This window comes from Anopheles arabiensis, chromosome 2 (assembly GCF_016920715.1).
Source record: "Anopheles arabiensis isolate DONGOLA chromosome 2, AaraD3, whole genome shotgun sequence".
In the NCBI taxonomy this organism is placed as follows: Eukaryota; Metazoa; Arthropoda; class Insecta; order Diptera; family Culicidae; genus Anopheles; species Anopheles arabiensis.
Genome location: NC_053517.1, coordinates 86,840,007 through 86,859,117, shown reverse-complemented (window position 1 = coordinate 86,859,117; position 19,111 = coordinate 86,840,007). Strand labels below are relative to the sequence as shown.

At 45.0% G+C, this 19,111-nt stretch overlaps 1 protein-coding gene across 27 annotated transcripts in view; it reads left to right on the top strand.

Moving 5' to 3' along the window:
• The window catches only part of LOC120895129 (transient receptor potential cation channel trpm), a 65,727-nt gene that overhangs the window by 41,161 nt on the left and 5,455 nt on the right, over nucleotides 1-19,111 (top strand). For 18 of the 27 annotated variants that reach the window (XM_040298188.1, XM_040298186.1, XM_040298187.1 and 15 more), the window contains 15 exons: nucleotides 2,774-2,936; nucleotides 4,804-4,944; nucleotides 5,053-5,125; nucleotides 6,905-7,064; nucleotides 7,149-7,285; nucleotides 9,436-9,474; nucleotides 12,637-12,793; nucleotides 12,943-13,090; nucleotides 13,167-14,201; nucleotides 14,279-14,431; nucleotides 14,991-15,056; nucleotides 15,970-16,026; nucleotides 17,798-17,827; nucleotides 18,636-18,776; nucleotides 18,852-19,009. In XM_040298188.1, the coding sequence (XP_040154122.1) occupies nucleotides 2,774-2,936; nucleotides 4,804-4,944; nucleotides 5,053-5,125; nucleotides 6,905-7,064; nucleotides 7,149-7,285; nucleotides 9,436-9,474; nucleotides 12,637-12,793; nucleotides 12,943-13,090; nucleotides 13,167-14,201; nucleotides 14,279-14,431; nucleotides 14,991-15,056; nucleotides 15,970-16,026; nucleotides 17,798-17,827; nucleotides 18,636-18,776; nucleotides 18,852-19,009 (2,658 nt within the window). The remainder of the gene's footprint in view (nucleotides 1-2,773; nucleotides 2,937-4,803; nucleotides 4,945-5,052; nucleotides 5,126-6,904; nucleotides 7,065-7,148; nucleotides 7,286-9,435; nucleotides 9,475-12,636; nucleotides 12,794-12,942; nucleotides 13,091-13,166; nucleotides 14,202-14,278; nucleotides 14,432-14,990; nucleotides 15,057-15,969; nucleotides 16,027-17,797; nucleotides 17,828-18,635; nucleotides 18,777-18,851; nucleotides 19,010-19,111) is intronic. The other 9 variants (XM_040298192.1, XM_040298175.1, XM_040298176.1 and 6 more) reach the window with 8 other exon arrangements.

Sequence of the window (19,111 nt, the reverse complement as noted above, 5' to 3'; positions counted from 1 at the left end):
TAAATGAATGTACATTAGGTTCTATCGTGACTTTTCATCATCATCCCGTTCAATTGCCTGTACAGAGCAAGCAGAGCAATCGTCGGCTTGGCGGGAGCAAGAAAAAAATAACAAAAAACCTGGGTGACTGTAGAAAAACTTGCCCCATGAAGCAGCTCTACCTATGCCTTGGAAAGGTCAAGAAAGTAATCAATAAGGCTTCCGCCACGGAGTTTGAGGTTGGGGCAAAATCTCCCGAGACTCAGCTTAGGCCCAGATGTGTTGACTCGGAGGTGATAAGCTGAAGGATTTTGATGCCACGCTTTTTACTGGCATCTTCTCGTGGGGGGTTTTTCCACTTTTTCTCCTTCTCAAGTGTGTGACAGATAAAACCGCCCTAATATCTCACATCATTGAAGATCATGTGTATGGTTTGTGCGTTTGTGGGTGTTTGCTTTGCTCACGAGAGAATGATTTTTCAGAAAAGGTGTTCTCGACATTGTTGAATCCGTTGTGCGTTCCAAGAAAGGTGTAACAAAAGCACAAAGCGCAAACGTCGAAATAGATTTGTTCCGCATTATAAAGAAGTTAATAAATGTATGGCACTATTTCATGTGACGCGGGAAGCAATCTACCCCAAAATGAGACTCATTTTTCCAGCGAAACGCGCTACCTATCGCCGATACAGCCGTGATTATGTTTGCCTCAGGGGTTTGATGAGCCATTCATAAAGCATTCAGCAAAGTAAAAGCTTTCACCTGGACCGGCAGGGTAAGAGGGGGAGGGGAGGAGGGGGGAGGAAATATATTTTCCACACACCCAACAACATTCCTGCACGGCGTGGGGATTTTTTTCTCTCTTGCCCCGCTTTTTCCGAATCGATTGATCGATGGCATATTTTTCGTCCCGCTTGCTCTCTTCCTTTTTTGGTGCCAACTTGTACCATGATATCTCGTAAAAAAAACCCCATACCACGCTTGATGCCGGTGGTCAGCATGATTTTCTTCATACGTCCCACCCGAGTGGGGGGAAAACCCCGGGCTAGGTGCTCCCAGGATTCGATGATGTGGTCGAAAGTATTTGAGTTGGGTTCATTGCCATAAAAATAGTATTGAACCGTGCCGGGTCCGGGTAGCAGGGGAGGGTCACCGGTAGATTATGCCGGTTCCGAGCGGGCCTGGGCAAAGCACACCGCCCGGATACGAAATACCGGGTCATGAAATAATAGAAAAATCCCTCGAAATAGCAACCTTAATTGAAACGATACGATGCGACCGGCGCCGGCAGTGTCGTCCCGGCAGGGTCTCAGGGGAAATGGAGAAATAGCTCGCCACACACGTCGCCAACGTCGGATGTAGATTTTTGGGTGGGCCTACAGTTGTGGAACCGGACGTTAGCGTTACTGCGCCAGTGATGTCCGGGAGGAAGGAATGGAATAAAACAATGACATAAAAAAAGAAGCCTCGAGTGAGTGTGTGTTTCCGATGAGTCGAGGGACGAGGAAGTGGGTGCACCAGGCAACATTCCATCGTTTTTATGATGTGTGAATCGAAATGGCAGAGGGAAAATAAATGTTCCTTCCCGTCCTGTGCTCTGTCTGTGTGTATGTGCTTGTCAAGCGAACATTTTTGGGTTTTTTTGACGACCAAAAGAAAGCGTCTAGTTTTGCTTACGCTGACAATGTCTTGAATTGTTTATGCGATCCGTCAAAAAGGGACGGATGTGTGTGATTGTCGTTTGGAGAGGATGGTGGGTAGGCTGTTTGTTTGGTTTTGCCACCGAGACATTTTCGGGCGATAGAGTTTAGTTCTGTTCGTATTTTTTAACACTTAACAGTTAAAACAGTTCGATTGTAGGGTTTGGCGATCAACGTCTCAGGTGCAAGAAAAGTATTTGATATACTAAACAAGATTTTCTTGGGGCTGTTTAATCTCGTTAAAATTGGATATGACCTTCGACCTGAATTAATTTGGTGCATCTTATTTTTGTTTTATTCACACCGTCATTCTGATAGCTTGAGCAAAATTTCCAGTGAAGTGAAAATCTGTTCTAAAATGAATAAAATAAGAAAGCCTAGTAATAAAATAACCCTATTGAACCTTTCCAATTCTAGTAGGATTGTATAGGTTCTATTCAATATTTATTGGAAGAAAAAACTCCACTCAGACTAACAATTTCTCCTCTGAAGCCATCTACTAAACATGTCCAAGGACATGCAATTTTGAACCAATTTGACTGCACAATATTGTCAAAGTATTTCCTGAGCGGAAATGACTTGGATCAGAGGAGGAACTTCTCACTTTATTCAATTATCATATTTGGGCTATCTTGACAAGCACAGATGAACTCATAATTGTGCTGCATGGTGGCAAGGCAAACATGTATGTTTAATAATGCTATAGGTGCCTTAAAGGTTGAATGAATCGCAGTATAATTCAATATTTAAACATTTCACACTTTTCACACTGATTGCATGAAATACCGTTTGGTCTTAACCTTATTTCTTAAATAAGATGAAATCAAATTTTGAAAGTGGTTGATTGTTTTACAATTTCTATCTCCTTTCATCAATTATTTCCCAATTTCGGCACCCAATATTTCTAGCGTTATGAAAAGCGAAACCGCTACCCTTCCCGTTGGGTGGAAGATCGAATTCGCCTGTTAATTATGTTACCAGGGTGCCTTCAAACGGGCAAAAAGTACGGTTATCGATAATTGAATTCTGGCTGCCGAAGTCAAACCAGCCACACCGACCTGCTAACCGAACCGAAATTGCTCTTTCTCCTCATTGCAGATGCTGCTGTGGTCAGGAACGGCGAACCCATCAGGTTTTGGCCGGCTACGAGGCGGGCGTACCGACCGACAGTTGGCAGGCGTCGAAAAACACCCGAGCTCAGCCGACCGACGCGTACGGGACGATCGAGTTCCAGGGCGGTGCCCACCCAACGAAGGCACAGGTAAGTGTGTGTGTGTGTGACGAGGAGCGTAAACCAACAGCTCGCTGAAACGATCCCAAAACCCCTGACGAGTCCTTTACCAGCTGGGACGGCGTGTGTGACAGTTTAGTTTTCAATTGTGCTAGCGATTGTGTCCGTTTTCGTCTTTGTTTCCGTTCTGTTCCGTCCGTTCGGCTGGTTTGTTTTCAAAGAGGATTTAAACGCACCCCGGTCGCCTTGTCGCCCGCGCAAAGATATTTGCTCCTCCCGCCCGGAGGTTAGTCGCAGCATTCTTCGCCCGGGATCAAACGAACCCTGGGGTGAGCCCACTTGTCCCTTTCGGAACCCTTGTGACCTTTTCATTACTAGTTGGCAGCATGTACAAAGCGAAGGAAAGGGATTACTCTTCTGCTAAACAGTGGATGATGGAGGTAGCGGGAAGGTCATCTTGTGTGAAGTGATGAAACCATCTCGTAAACCTTTTCTGGCCCCGATGCAACACGGCGTGGCTGGGAGGTAATGATTGAGATTCCTGGCCTGAGCAACAATTTTAAATCTCGCTCCGTGTTGGGACTAGCTGAACTTGGAAACTTCGGGATGGTAAAGGGCAGCCCTGAAGATGATGCTTTGTGCGTGAGCTGTTTGGTCCTTTTTCCGGCTGAATTGCGTTCAAGTGGGATGTGGAGTGAATCGTTCTCGAGTTCAAGATTAGGACAGAGGATCAAATGATATTGTGGCAAAAGGAATGTTAAAGTTTGTAATCGTATTTATGTTCCTACGTCAAGGACGGTCAGACGGTTGTGTTGCTTCACTTTTTAATATTGTCCATCCTGTCACGATGGTGTGTTGCCAATTGGGGTTTTTGCTTTCTGGGTGAGTGTCCTTAGGACTCGAAAAAAGCGTTATCTACTATTTTAATTTGTTCTGTTTGTTTATTGACAACCGTTCAGAAGTAACTCCATTAGTTATCTAATGAGATTACTGTTTGCCTAAGATGATAATTTTTATTGTTTTTTTTTAAATCTCTATTACCACTTAAAACATTGAGCTTTAAAGCTTTATGAAAACTAATACAAGTTAAACAGCATTAAAGTCACATAATAATTTTACAGATTGAAAATCTCTCCCATAACTTTGCTCATATTTCAATATTCATGACGATTCCCGTACAATTTTGATTTGAAATCGTAAATTGAATTCATTACCTATTAAACAGCTACCATGCTGTGTTCGTTCGCCGTGTCGTCTAGCGTTCAGGTAAATTCCACCTCCCAGTGCGATGCTTCGGAATTTGTTTGAGGTTCAATTATGCGGGCGTACCAATAAATCCGATTTCCATAATGAACAAGAGTGGCATGCAAACTTTTGCCGCACTGCCAACGTCCCAAGCCTTATCCCAGGTAAATCTCTGGAAAACTCAATCAGTAGACAGAGTTTTTTTTATGTTGCTGCAGTCTCCGATGATGTTAATGATGAAAGTTTTATTGCAAACACCACTGTCACTGAGCGAGGTAGCGACGAACAGAGCCATCACTTTCAATCAACCGCTGTCATCGTCGGTAGTAGTTTCGCTTCGTGTGGTACAGCTTCTCCTACTCCTACTGGTACAAAATTTGCCATTCCTGTAATTAAACGCGTAGTCAAGATGCATGGCGACAGTTTGCAGCTTAGAGACCGGGGTGGGCGCGTCACTCCCACGGTCAATGGCTTTCGAACGGGTTGTGAGAATCGATTAAGCTAACATACTTAGGTACAGTGACACAGAACAAAAAAACTGACTAACGAAGCAGATCACGATTGAGCTGCTGATCGGTGTTATGGTGACGCCCGGCAGCATACCACATAAAACTTATGCTTGCACTTTCCGTCCTTCCATGCGGTACGCTAGTACGTGCGCCTGTCGTACGACACCCGGCCGGAGCTGCTGGTGCAGCTGTTCACGCGCGAATGGAATCTCGAGCTGCCCAAGCTGCTCATCACGGTGCAGGGCGGCAAGGCCAACTTCGAGCTACAGCCAAAGTTGAAAAAGGTAAGCAGCAGCAGGATACCGCAGACGAGCCGGAAATAACATTCCTGTAGCACCCGACCCCACCAATCACCCCGGAACGTACGCTCAACACTCGCCTTTCTTTTGCAGGTGCTTCGGAAGGGGTTACTGAAGGCGGCCAAAACTACCGGTGCATGGATATTTACCGGTGGCACCAACACGGGTAAGTAAGCAGATGGTAACGAGGGGAAACTATCTTGTGAATTCTGGCCGCCAAAGGCTTCTCCCAAAGACAAACTACCTGCTCGTCACGGTTGTACGAGCGGTTGCGAGTGTACCGCGACAAAAATGCTTTTAGCACGAACGACAAGATACGATCGTTTGCGTAGGCAAAGGAAAGTCAGTGTCACACACAAAGCAGGTCTAAAGATGTTTTTGTTGAGGACCGAAGCAACCAAAAATGGTGGACCTAAAGCCACGAATTGTTTTGAAATGTAATTTGATATTTTTATTTCGGTAACACACCTTGCACACCCTTACCGCGAACGGAAAAGGGCCGAAAATGGACGCCTTTCGGAATGTAAACATGTCCCCCTTTTGCTTGGACTTGAACTGCCAATCCAAATCAATGGTTCAATCTGTTTTCTTTACTTAAATGATTGACGTCCTTTGAAATGGTTGTTTGGTTCGATGAAAAAAGTTCCCTGTTTTCCAGTTACTATAATCGTTTCTGTTTAAAAAGTGGCAATTGCATGTAAAGATTCCTCATAAAACGATTCATTGAGCTTCATAGAAAAAAACCATTTGTTTGCTTTTTCTCTTTTGATGTTAGTGGTTTAAAGGAATTGAACGAACGTAGAAGTGTGGGAATTCAAAGAAGTCTTTAAAACCAGTTCTCAGATCTGCTGTATAAATGTGTGTCAAACATAGTTTTCTAATTTTCATCCCTCGTAACAAGTAAGATTTTCCCTTTTCGAGGAAGTAAAGAGACAGCCATTGTGCAACTATATTCCTCAACCAAATTTCTCTCAAAATTTGAAAGGTTTCAATGTTAAAGACCCATGTAAAATGTCTTTAACAGCTTCTACTCCTCTAAACCTACTAGGCGTATAGAACCACCAAGTCTTCATGGAATTATGAAGCGCCTAATTTAGCGAAAAATTTCATGACAAAATCTGTTCAGGTATATTTCAACAAGCACTGCTCAACTACCGGCACCGCCTAGTAGTAGTTTTTATGAACACATATCTACGATCCTGTGGTAGTGCTGGAGTTTGAGGTAGACTGCTGCCGTTTCGCTGTGCCGTGTCTCCAATTATGCACGGAAAAGTTGCTAATCTCATCATACCGTTACATCGTTTTGCTGGCGCTTTTTCGGTGGAAAAGTAATAATGGGAAACCGCAAAGCAGCGAAAATCTGTTAATATCATTATGCTCGGATGGTTTTTGGTTTGCGGAGCTTCCCGGCCCTGGCTGGCACCCGAAAAATGGAGGATGATTCATCAAACGTTAGATGGTGGTTCCGTGGAAGTGTAGGACGGAAAACCACCAACCAGTGAGACGAGTGGCAAACACAACATTAAGAGTACCTTTTTGCAGTACCATTGGCTCATTATTTTAGACCTTTGTGTCTGTTTTATGGTTTTGTAACAGCAAGCTCACGATACAATCTATTCGTCTGTGTCTGTGTGTGTCTGTGAGATTACGAAGAATGTAACATTTTCAAAGAGAAATATTCGTAAAGACAAACAGAATGCCTCCAATCGGATGATTTTTGGCAAATTAAATGCAAATCATCCTTCCCTTTGGTTAACGTCAGTACAAAGTGTATGTGTGATTTGAGTAGCAGCTTAGATTGTGTTTGACAGATGACTGCGAGCCTAGGCACAATCTCATCCGAATAGCTTCTAGCTCCTGCTAATCAACACTCTGTTTCATTAGATCCGTTTCAAACCCCCGTCCTCGCATTCATCATCGCATCTTCTCGCCTCCTATCTCGCAGGTGTAACGAAACAGGTCGGCGATGCGCTACTGCTCGAGGGTCAGCAACGGTCCGGCCGGGTGGTAAGCATCGGTATCGCACCCTGGGGCATCGTGGAGCGTAACCACGAACTGCTCGGACACAACCGGGACGTTCCCTGCCACAGCATCAGCTCGCCCAGGTAAGTGCAGTTCTCGCATGCGTTTTCCGAAAAGCGTCAACAGAGCTTATGGTAATTTTGCATCCCTTTAATACCCACCACCAGGTCGAAGCTGGCCGTGCTGAACAACCGACACGCATACTTCCTGCTCGTCGACAACGGCACCCAGGGCCGCTACGGGGCGGAACTAATCCTGCGGAGAAAGCTGGAGAAATACATATCGAACCAGAAGCTGCAACCCTGTAAGTGGCGCTTCCTTCGCTTTGCTTCCTTCCTAACCACACTACAGTTGTGTGTGTGTGTGCGTGTGTGTGTGTTTGTGGTGCAACTGTGCAGTTGAGCCCTTTCTCCCCCAGTCAAAGTCCGCGCCGTGTGTTGCGTGTGAAGCATTTACGGTGCCCAAACAGGGTAAGCGCTGCCACCTCTCTAATAGGTTTATGAGATGGCTCGATGGCCACCGTGGTCGTATCGTAAGATGATATCCTCATCCTTCGAGTGCGCTACTCCGGAGATGGAGCCGTCGGAAGTTCGTGTAGTGCACGTTTCCTGCCCGACGACACTCGGTGACGGAACGGATTCCCGCACACGTCATTTCTAGCATGGCTGCGGGATATTGGCGAGACGTTTGCGCCACTGCTTGCCTCTTTGCAGAGATAGCAAGGTTAGAAGTCGTGTTGGAAAAATCATGCTTTACGAGCGTAGCATTATTACGGATAATTTTTCATGCCTTCCTGCAGACGATGCAAGTCAGGCTCGAACCCTTATGCTTGGTGGGAGAAGGATGAGGTCTTTGCAGTACTTCCGGGGATGCGTGATGATGCCAGCGTAAATGGCAGCGCTCACCGAGAATGCGCTAATAAATGGTAATCGTATTCATGGCGATCAATTTTCATTCACCTTCAAATCCGTCCCCACCAGAAAGGGAAGAGGAGGCATTGTAATGTGTTCTGGTGCGCGCTGACGCCACGACGGTGGTACAACGATTATTACGAACGGTGCTGGAAAAGGCTCCGTAAACCGTCTCGTGCTTCGTGAAGGTGTGTTTTCCACTTCGCAAGACTCCGTACATGATGCTGTGCAATACTAGGCACTGGCAGTGAGCATGGTTAACCGCCAATGGGGACTACCATTGCCTTTTCGCGTGTGGCGCTTGATTTTCCATTGGCCTCCAGGAATGTGCACCGCAAACCGCTACCCGTTTCTGGCTGGTTGGTGGAAAGAGAAACTGCCGTTTCCTTCGTGGTGTTTCTTTTTTCTGTTCATTATGGTAATAACGCAACATTCTTGCAGTGTAATTTTTTCATCGCGGTGATGTGACGGCGTGGTAGGGATTCTACATACTGCTTATTAATCTAGCCCGGAAGCAATTTGTTTCAATAGTCCACCAACTGTTTGATGATGCCACATTTTCTGCAGTACGTTACAGCTTTATTTGATGTGTGGTATATTCCATGAAATATTTGGCTCACCTCGCGTTTATTACTTCTAAATTGTTTCATAGGACTGTACAAAAATGGTTTATCGGTCTTGGACGAGCACTATCAATATTCTGTTAATTCAAAAAGCTTTTTTATTATTTATTTAATCCATTTGAACGTTTTTTCCCACCCTACGTATAGAAGAACAAACATATTCTGAATGATTCTTTTCAATGAATGATAGCTATCACACATGATTTACCTTTTTATGTTAAACCCATAAGCAATACATAAGCTTAAAAGTTTTACAGTTTCCAGAAAACAGAATGCAGCAATCAATAAAAACAAAACTCAATGCCAAGCAAAGGCTACACGCTTCCTCCACCTCCGATGTAAGCTAAGTGCTGCAGCAAAAGTTTGAACCACTTGCCAACTGCTCAAACTCTTAAAAAGAACGATAAATTGTTCTCAAATTTGCTATTGATCGGAATTGGAAGCGCTTGTGCAAAATTGAAAAAATCACATCCTCAGCCTAAAGGCACCAAAGCTTCGCTGCGCTTTTCCACCAGCAAATAAATGAAGGAAAAATCGTCCGCAAAAGAGAAGCTCAGCAACTTCCTACCCCACCCTGCGACAGGTGGCAATACGCTTGTGTTTTATTACCGTGTGTGTGTATCTTACGTTGCGTGTTTGCATTACCATCGACGGGACAACCTTTATGGTTCGACAACAGCTACAACAATGGGGAAACGTTAAAAGCACAGTTTATGCCACGTTATTGATTTAAGTTTGATTTATTTCGTCGCCAATTACCTGCTCCGTATTGTTCTTTTCACTGGTGCATTGATGGAAGGTGGTAACCATTTTTTCACATTGTTTGTATTGTACTTTCTTTCCGTCCTGAAAACATCCCACCAACACACGATCAACCAACCGTTTTTCCCCATGCGTACCAACAACCTGACACGCTACAGACAAGATGCTATCATCTTTAATGAATTTCCACTACAAAGGTAACGCAAAGCAACCAAACTCTCGTCCGGCGTCACGTCGGAATGCACGGAGCGCACCTTCTATAGATGTTAATAGGATAGGTTTCGTTTCTATTCCCGCGAAGTCCATGCGCTGTTTCGTGAACATCTTTTTGTGCTCGATTGTATAGATGGATTAGATGTGCGGGTGGGATTAAAAACATGGTCAGAAAAAATCCCAACTGCTCGACGTTTGTTAGAATGAGTGTAGACACTGTATATTAGGTGCAGCAAATTTATAGCCCAAACAAAACTCTTCAGTGCATGCTTACCCCGCATAAACAGTAAACCTATTCCCTAGTTTCCCTTGTTTTCCCCCTTTTTTAGCTCTGCAAGCGAGCCTCCGAGGGTCGATGTGTAAGTTATAATTAACCTTACTACGCCACTGCTGCTACCGTTCATCAGCTGAAATAAAGTGTGTAAATGTAGCGTTCCGGCGCCCGTTCAGGGGGGAAAGTTTTTAATGAACCCCGAGCAGGATGATGAACGGAGATGGGAATTCATTACCGACGGCATGATAAAGTTCACGAAGAGAGAAAGAGAGAGAGAGAGAGAGAGAGAGAGAGAGAGAGAGAGAGGAAGGGAGAAAGAGAGAGGAAACCCCCTGTAACAACATGAGAAAATGGAGCATTTTCCACGCAGCAGTGTGTGCGATTAGGACTAGAAAGGCTGCTTTTTGTTAGGTGTTGTTGTGTTTGTGTTTTGGCCGTATTAGAACCGGTCAAAGTTTCGGTCGTAGCTTTGCTCTACATAAATCCAGTGCGATTAGCGTAACCGCTAGGCCACATTACGTCCCTTGTTCTTTGTGTTTAGCCGACTTTTTTGTGTAGAAGAATGCCGAAAAAACGATCGAATGTCCCACTCATTACCAAGCTGCCCGAATGCCCGTAAGTATGAACATTGGTCGTAAGCAAAGCTATAAAGCAGAGGCACTAAAAGCACCTGTTGCCATGCCGTCGTTTCTCTTAGACGATGGATTTATTACAAACACTTGCGTACGCGTCTGGCCCGTACGACGATTGTTGGCGGAAGATGTCACGAACGCTTTCCGGGCGGACGTGAAAATGCCAGATTTTAAGCTAGCCTTTCCCGACCCCGATGGCGGACGATGAAGCATTAATGTTAATGGTACACCAATTACTGAAAGGTAAATAATTAGGAAACTCCTAATGTTCTTTCCAGTACTGAAATGAATTGAGCCGCAGCCTCGTAACAACGATACCTACCGCGAATGGATCGTTCAGGTGGTGCTGTGCTCCGTTAGAAGGGCACGTTTTGTAAAGCTCGTCGACAGGATATCGTTATTTCCTCATCCCCTTACAGCTGCCATTGAGCCTACCGTTTATACCGAGCTTATGGGTGGTTAATTTTAAAATGTAGCTAAATTAAGCACGGCCCACCAGCACGGTGCGTCCTGTCTGTCGCGGCTCTTCCCTAGAGTCAATGGAACATTTTGAAGAAGGGAAGCACCTAATCTGCCCGTTTTTTTTCTCACGCTCGGATGTTCTTTCACGAGCTTCTCAGTGTTTTCGCTACTTTATTATTCTTCTTTCTGGAAAGGTTACCCGATAATCCGCTCATTAAGCCGATCGGAAAGAATGCATGCTTGCGAAACGGAACCCTACGCACAGTGCGGTAAAAAGAACGACCTCAACGTTACATTAGGATCAGGTGGTGAGAAAGATAGAATTACAGGGCATCTCTCTATCTATCTCGCTGGAACATAAAATTGTTGATAGAAAATTGAAATGCTCGAGATTATATTGTTTGCAACGGGGCTATATCCAGCTCATGGTTGGAAAGGCTTTAAGCGTAGCGCAGGATTCTTCCGGACCACCAAACCAAACGTCCAGGTTGAGGAACTCCACCTGCCCCATCGGTAAACGGGTTAGACGCATTCGACCATCCGTTTCTTCACTAATTACGGACGGACGACACCGATTGTTATCCGGTAATGGTGAGGTTAATTGGATCTCGGCAACGTGGGCATAAAGAGCGCTCGTGCCAATCGAGTTGGGCTGCAGGGAAATTGATTAGCCAAGGTTAGCTCCAAACAGCGCAGCCGAGGGTAATGATGAATTGGGTACGGTCGGCAATCGGCTACAAGTGTTCGGCATTCTGAGGGATGCGTGTGCATTGTGGTCCCCCTCGGCAAGGATGATGAATGCCAGGGAACGATTTTTGCCTGGGCACCAGTTGCCACGGTGTGGGATTGGAGGATAGTTTTCCCCCCGTCCCAGTCTCAGGCATCTGGAGCTCCTCCATCGCTGTCTGTTTCGATTGGCTTCATGCGGGTGATTAATTAAGTTACTCGTTAGCAACAGATCCCGGAAAAGCTGCCCGCCGACCGGGTTGTTGGTACGGTTGCTGCTGCTGGTGATGCTGTTGCTGCAAGCTGTTTACCAGTGTACTAATTTAATTCATTAAGAAAAATGTGTTTTTATTCCTATCGTCGGACCGAGATCTTTCATAACAGCCAATGGAGAAGATCGCTTCACCACCGTTATAGCTTACGCTATAGCTTTCGGCTGGCTGTTAGGTGCGATCGAGTGTTGATATGTTTGTTTAGTGATTTATGAGTTTCTGTTATTACAATGCAACTATTAGTGTTGTGTGCATGTTGGTAAGGTGGTTGAAGGAAAATGACTCCCCTAGAAACTCAAAATTCTGTTTCTCCTGTGGATCTCCTCAATAGTTTTAGTGTTGAACTTCAGCTCTATATACTCTTTAGTATGTTTTAAATGTTCTATCTTCAAAACTGCTCCTATTTGCTGTTGTCTATCTATCTTTTCCTTCTTCATGTTGATGCTAAACCTTGCTGTATATGTTGCTTAGTACCAGAACAGTAGTTCTCTCTATCGTACTGAGCTTGTCTGTTTGTAAACCTGTGATGAGTTAGTGTATCTCGTTGTCTAGTTCTGTTCTGCTCAGGTGGCACCAGTACAGCGCCCGAATATCATTTCATCTCATCTCCGGGCGCTTCGTTCACTCTGTTCCTTCAATTTCCATCATTCTATCCGTCTTTCTGAACGCTGTCCTCATCACACCCACTTCCTGTCCATTCATTCTTCAGACGAGCCTTCACACTCGCCACACGGAAAGCTGTTCTTGATCTCTCTCTCTTTCTTCTTCTTCTTTCCTTAGTTACCCACTCGAGCACCCCCGTAGTATGCTTGGTAATTGAAGGTGGTACAAACACAATCAGAGCTGTGCTAGAATACGTCACCGATAACCCACCGGTTCCGGTAGTAGTGTGTGATGGGTCAGGCCGGGCAGCAGACTTAATAGCGTTTGTACATAAGTAATGCACCATTGCCTACAGTCGTACAGGCGTACGAGCGGACGCAAAAGGCTCGTCCTCGCGTATCGGAAAGGAAATTAACGGGGCTGCTTTATTTCTCTTTCTTTTCTGTATTACTCCTTCTACGGGGATATCCCGGACGTGCTCAGATATGCGACGGATAATGGAGAGCAGACGGTGCTGGAATCGATGCACGACTACGTGCTCGGTATCATACAGAAAACGTTCGAGGTCAGCACGGAGCAAGCGGAGCAACTGTTTCAGGAGTTACTGCAGTGCACTAAGAATAAAAATCTCGTAAGTAACGCTTAGGATTGAGCTTCAAACCTTTGCTCATAGACGTACCTTACCTATTGTCCGCTATTTCCACCAGATCACGGTGTTCCGTATACAGGACCGACCGGAGGGCAACACTCAGGAATTGGACCAAACGATTTTAACTGCACTTTTTAAATCACAGCACCTTAGTCCACCTGAGCAGCTCAGCCTGGCGCTGACGTGGAACCGAGTCGACATAGCCCGGTCGGAGATATTTGTGTACGGGCAGGAGTGGCCTCACGGCGCACTGGACGAAGCGATGATGCAGGCGCTCGAGCACGATCGGATCGACTTTGTGAAGCTGCTGCTGGAGAACGGCGTCTCGATGCGCAAGTTCCTCACGATCCCAAGGTTGGAGGAGCTGTACAACACCAAGCACGGTCCAGCCAACACGCTCGGGTACATTTTGCGCGACGTCCGGCCCCACATACCGAAGGGGTACGTGTACACGCTGCACGACATTGGGCTGGTGATCAACAAGCTGATGGGTGGTGCGTACCGGTCGTATTACACGCGGCGCAAGTTTCGCCCGATCTACGCGAAGGTCATGAACAGCTACGTCAACACGCACCGCAAACCGTCGACGTTTCAGCGTTCGGCGGGCATTAACTCGATGAGTCTGGTGACGGGACTGCTGCCGGTGACAACCGATATGGCGCTGTTTGAGCTGCCATTTAACGAGCTGCTGATCTGGGCCGTGCTGACCAAGCGGCAACAGATGGCGCTACTGATGTGGACGCACGGGGAGGAAGCGCTGGCAAAGTCACTGGTGGCCTGTAAGCTGTACAAGGCGATGGCACACGAGGCAGCGGACGACGATCTGGACACGGAGATCTACGAGGAGCTGCGCAGCTACGCGAAGGAGTTTGAGAGCAAAGGACTGAAGCTGCTGGATTTTTGCTACCGGCAGGATGCGGAACGGGCCCAGCGGCTGCTGACATGCGAGCTGCAGTCCTGGTCTAGCCAGAGCTGCCTGTCGCTGGCAGTGGCCGCCAACCATCGTGCCATCCTGGCGCACCCGTGCAGTCAGATCATTCTGGCGGACCTGTGGATGGGTGGTTTGCGCACGCGCAAGAACACCAACCTGAAGGTAGGTGCACTGGAGTAAGGAGATCGTGCGTGTGTTTTCGGAAGTCATGAAAAAGGGTTTTGACCATTCCAAATTAGGTTATTTGTGGACTGCTCTGTCCACCGTTTGTACGCAAGCTGGACTTCAAATCGAAGGAGGAACTGCAGCAGATGCCTCAAACCGAGGAGGAACACTTGGAAAACCAGTATCTCGATTACGAGGATCGTGAAAAGAAGGACACCGATGCGGAGGTAAGTTCGCGATCGTTAAGGGCACAAATCCGACCAATCTCGTTCGGCCCTTCATCTTGGTGAGAAGTTTTCTTCGTATATATATAAGCCATCTAACAACTTGCTCCTCCTCTCTCTCTCTATCTCAGTGTACCGTGTGTCCTTTGATTACCAAAAAAAAAACCTGCAATGGCGCAATCGCTCCTCATTTTCTGTACTCCCCTTTTGCTAAAGGGTCACGAACCTTGTTTTACTGAATTTTATCTATCTTTCTCTCTCTTTCTCTCTTTCTCTTTCTCTTTTCTCCTGTGCGTGGTCCTGCGTGTTTGTAAAACGGTTAATACCATCAACTAACTCATCTTACCTACTAAACCAAACCAACCAAACCAACCAAACCAATTGCCTAACCATCGTTTTGTCAAATGACTTGCTGCGGGACACTACGCGGTTTTTGGGGGGAAAAATGAAATGCGTACGACTAATCACGACTAACGAACATGGTATCTGGTGAAAAAAAAACCGATACCGCCATAACCCTTTCCTTCCCCGGCCTGTTTAACTGTAAATGTCCCACTTGTAGAAAGCTCTTGCAAACTCTACCCAAAGCACAAACCCCGCTGGTGAAAGTGCAGCGCCAACACCGCAGGTATTCCACAAATTCACTGTACTACTGTAGCGAGTCCTTTCACGGTTCAATATATGTTCTTCCTGCCTGTTTTGTTCCTTCCACTCTCTACTGCTAGTACACCTTTCTATTCTATCTTCTACACCCTCAATGTACATCATATCCTACGCTCTAGTACCACTAATATGTATTTAAAAGAGAAGAACAGGCGTGTTAAGAGAACAAAATTTGAAGTAATTTGGAATTGTAGTGTCTGACGGTGAGAAGTATTGGCATTGGTGGCTTACATTAGGCGATACATTGGCTATGGAAACTGTATTGAGTAATGTACCACTAGACGTAGAAATTGAAGTATCGTGTTCAAATGTGTTAAAATTGTACAATTCGGCGTGTAGGTTCATGTGTGTTTAACACCAGTCGTCGTTATTGGCAATTCATATTAATATCGGGGTTTCTGATGCAGCTCCTGAGGAGGCTAAACCAAATTCTACCACCCAACTTCTCTATTCAATCGATTAATGTGTGCATATGCCCCCTTTTCCAATCCTCCAAACACCCACTCCGGCACCCTCTTTCTCTCTCTCTCTCTCTCTCTATCGATTTTCACTTCTTGATCCGCTTCACCACACACATATACACCGATTGTTCTCCCTATCGTCCCCATTCTTCTTTTGGTGTACTTCCTTTTAGTGTTAATCTGTATCTGTGCCGTTTTTCTGTACTTTAACCCCATCCCACCCGACCGACACTCCCACAGCCACCAATCTTCTAAACCCGGGCCTTTCCGGCATTGGATGTGCTGGTGGCCTGGGGGTGGGTTTCTACGAGTACCGTTTGTCCTGGGGTGGGGTGTATTGTTTTTTTTTCTCGTATACCCATGTACCGCGCAGTAAAACCGAACATGTCATTTCATCTTGCTGTATTCTCATCCTAGGCGCTTCTGTCCGATACGTACTCAATGAAAGATACCAAAGTGCAGGAAAATGGAAAAGTAAGTGTGGCCCGCGCTCTGGGTGCTGCCTGTGCTATCGTACGCACACACACACACTCACACTCAAACACACACGCGCGCTAAGTATACTGTCAACTTGTGTAGTGTGTTGTGTTCTTTTCATTTTCCGGTTTTGTATGGTTTTGTTGTTGTTTTTTTTGTGTTGTGAGTTTTAATTTCCCTAATAGCAAACGAATCAAGATTCCGTAACCGTTCTCACCTGAGTGCTAATAAAACACCCTTACACGTTTCTCATTTGTCCTTACTGGGTTTTTTTTTTTTTTTGAAGATCAAACTGTTGATTACGTCAATGTGTGTTCTTTAGTATGGTACATTTTCGTTCATCTTGCTCTGCTCACACTAACAAAGCAAAACATACGTTGCACTCACACGTACACGCAACATCAACCAGCAGCTCACTGGGAAAATTTAAAATTTACAAAACAATTATTTAAAGTAGTGCAAAGCCCCTCATCTTCAAAGCTCCTTGTACACACGTGGCAACTGATAAACACAACACATCGCCCAGCACAAAAAATCCACAGAAAAACATAACCAGCCATTTGCTGCAATATTAAATTTCTTATGATTTTTGCATCTTTGCTAGCGTTTCAGCGAGTTTTACGATGTGGTACACATTTTGTAAAGCCCTTGTTACCCCTAAAGTTCCCAAAACTTCCGCAAAATGTACAGCAACAAGCGTCTATGTGTTCGTGTGTGTGTCTCTCTCTGTCGATCTGTGTGAATATACTGTGTTGCTCTATGTTGTCGCATACCTCGAATGTTGTTGCTTTTTTAACTGTCCCCTGTTGCGGTCCTTCAACATTCTTCCTACAAACTACATGCGCTTTTGCGCTTCAACAGTCGAAAAGAGTAACTGTTTTACAACCCTAGCTTCTTGCTCTGTAGTAGTTGCTTGTGTGCAAATGCATTGCCAAAACTAGCAGCTGGCGATGATACCACCGGTCTCGTCGGATCGATGTCGTCTTTTCCGTCTGTGGTTCGTGAATGTTTAGGATGGTTTTTAATGAGAGCGCAAAACCCCGCTCTGTCTGCTCGGCCCCGTTAATCCTTTTGGACTATCTTTTGGTGTAGTGCTGTAAATACCGTATCTTCCGTCCCCCACAACAGACCAACAACACACCCGCTCTACTTTCGGTTGGGCTTTATGTGTCCAAAGGGATGAATATAAATGTATACAAGTGACAAACGAAACGGACGACAAATCCCAAAAGTTACCGGGACCGGCGTTTGAGCTAGAAATGTTTGGAATTAATTTAAAATACTTCCCCTGTCGGGCGTTTCTCAACACCGAGCTCACCGAGTTTGAATAGTGTTGCCGATGAAGTTTGTTTGGTAGATATGTTCTAGCCTATTTTTAACATTGCTCCCTAGCGTAGTGTATCGTGACAAACCACGATCGGCAGCATACATTGGTGCAATTTTCTTTTGTAGTGATTCTTTTTTTCACATTATCATACCTCAGACACTTCACTTCACCCAAACACATAAAGGAGCAATACATTCACACAATATTAATCACATCTAGCAATACACATCAAGCAAGTTTTATTGTGTTTTTGGTTTTCGAGTGATCACTGAAGCAATGTACAACACTCCTTCACACGATAACAATCCCCAAAAAAAAAAAAAACCGACACGTTACAATAATCCTCAAATAGATCACGCCCGATCCCCGAGGAACCAAGAACACCTTTTTGGGTTCTAAAACCTAACACCCTGTTTTTCGTTTCAATTTCCCCATATATAGGTAGGCCTGACCGGATGCTTGAGCTCAAAAGTTAGTCCGCATCACTACTTTCAATTCCACTCGAATGATGTTCATTGTTAGTTTTTGGTTTTTTGGTTGTCTAGTGTAAAAATTGCATTGCTTAATTTTGCGTTCTTTTTTTTTTGAAGTTTACTTCGGCTTTCTCATGTCTTTCATGCCCACAAGGTTTTATCAGTAGATATTAGTTTAGTGAACAATTAAGTACACATGGCCCAAAAGAAGCTTTTAGCGTAGGTTTTTTCTTATTGAATCTCTTTGAATTGGATTGCTTGTTTTATGTTTTATATCACGTATAGCTATCACGTATATAAATGTTAATAATAGCTTATTAACATTTTTTCATCTTGTAATATTTGAACATATTTATTTCTGTTTTCATTATCTTGTTAAAGATGTAGTTATCTTTGACTGAACATTCCATAACAAGTTGCTCAATTCCATAACTCTCCATACAGCTGTAAATTTGTTCGATGTACTTTGTAGTAACTGTTGTACATCGTATTTAAATGCATTTTTTGTTCTTAAATAGTGTCATTAACATTAATCATTATTAATAATATAATTTTCAAGTAAAAACTGTTGGATTGAGGCCTGACCTGGGACGACTTACCACTTTCGTTTGTTGGCATAGTTGAAATCTAACTAACAGTCCAATTGGCCTTTGTTCTTTTTCGTACTAAACCTTTTTTTTTGTTTTGTTCATTGCACGGTTTTGACCGAAAATTTCAGTGATGCACCTTATCAGCGGGACAGCTGTTCCCTTTCAACAAAACCCCACTAACTCCACCGCTGTGCTCTGTATACGTTCATTTCCAAGGTTTCCCTAACGGACTCGGAAAACACGCAGTACAAGGACTATCTGTTCGACAGCGATGGGCGGCAGCAGCGACCGCTGAAGTTGAAAAAGAAGTTCTACGAGTTTTACACCGCACCCATCACCAAGTTTTGGGCCGATTCGGTAAGTGATGTTTTAGTGTTTCGCTTCACCGGCCAGCATCGTTTATAATGTTTCTCAATCGTCGTTCCCACCCAGATGGCGTACGTGTTTTTTCTCGTCCTGTTTACGTACACCGTGCTGGTGCGGATGGAGGAGTCACCGAGCTGGCAGGAGTGGTACGCCATCTCCTACATCGCCACACTGGGCTGTGAGAAGATACGGGAGATCGTGTCATCCGAACCGGTGGCAATACCGTAAGGCCGGCTTGCTTCCATCCTCTGTTCGGCTACGATTAATCAAACCCGTTTGTTTTGTTTCCGTTCTCTTTTACCCCATCTGCATTCCCCAAAACCGCG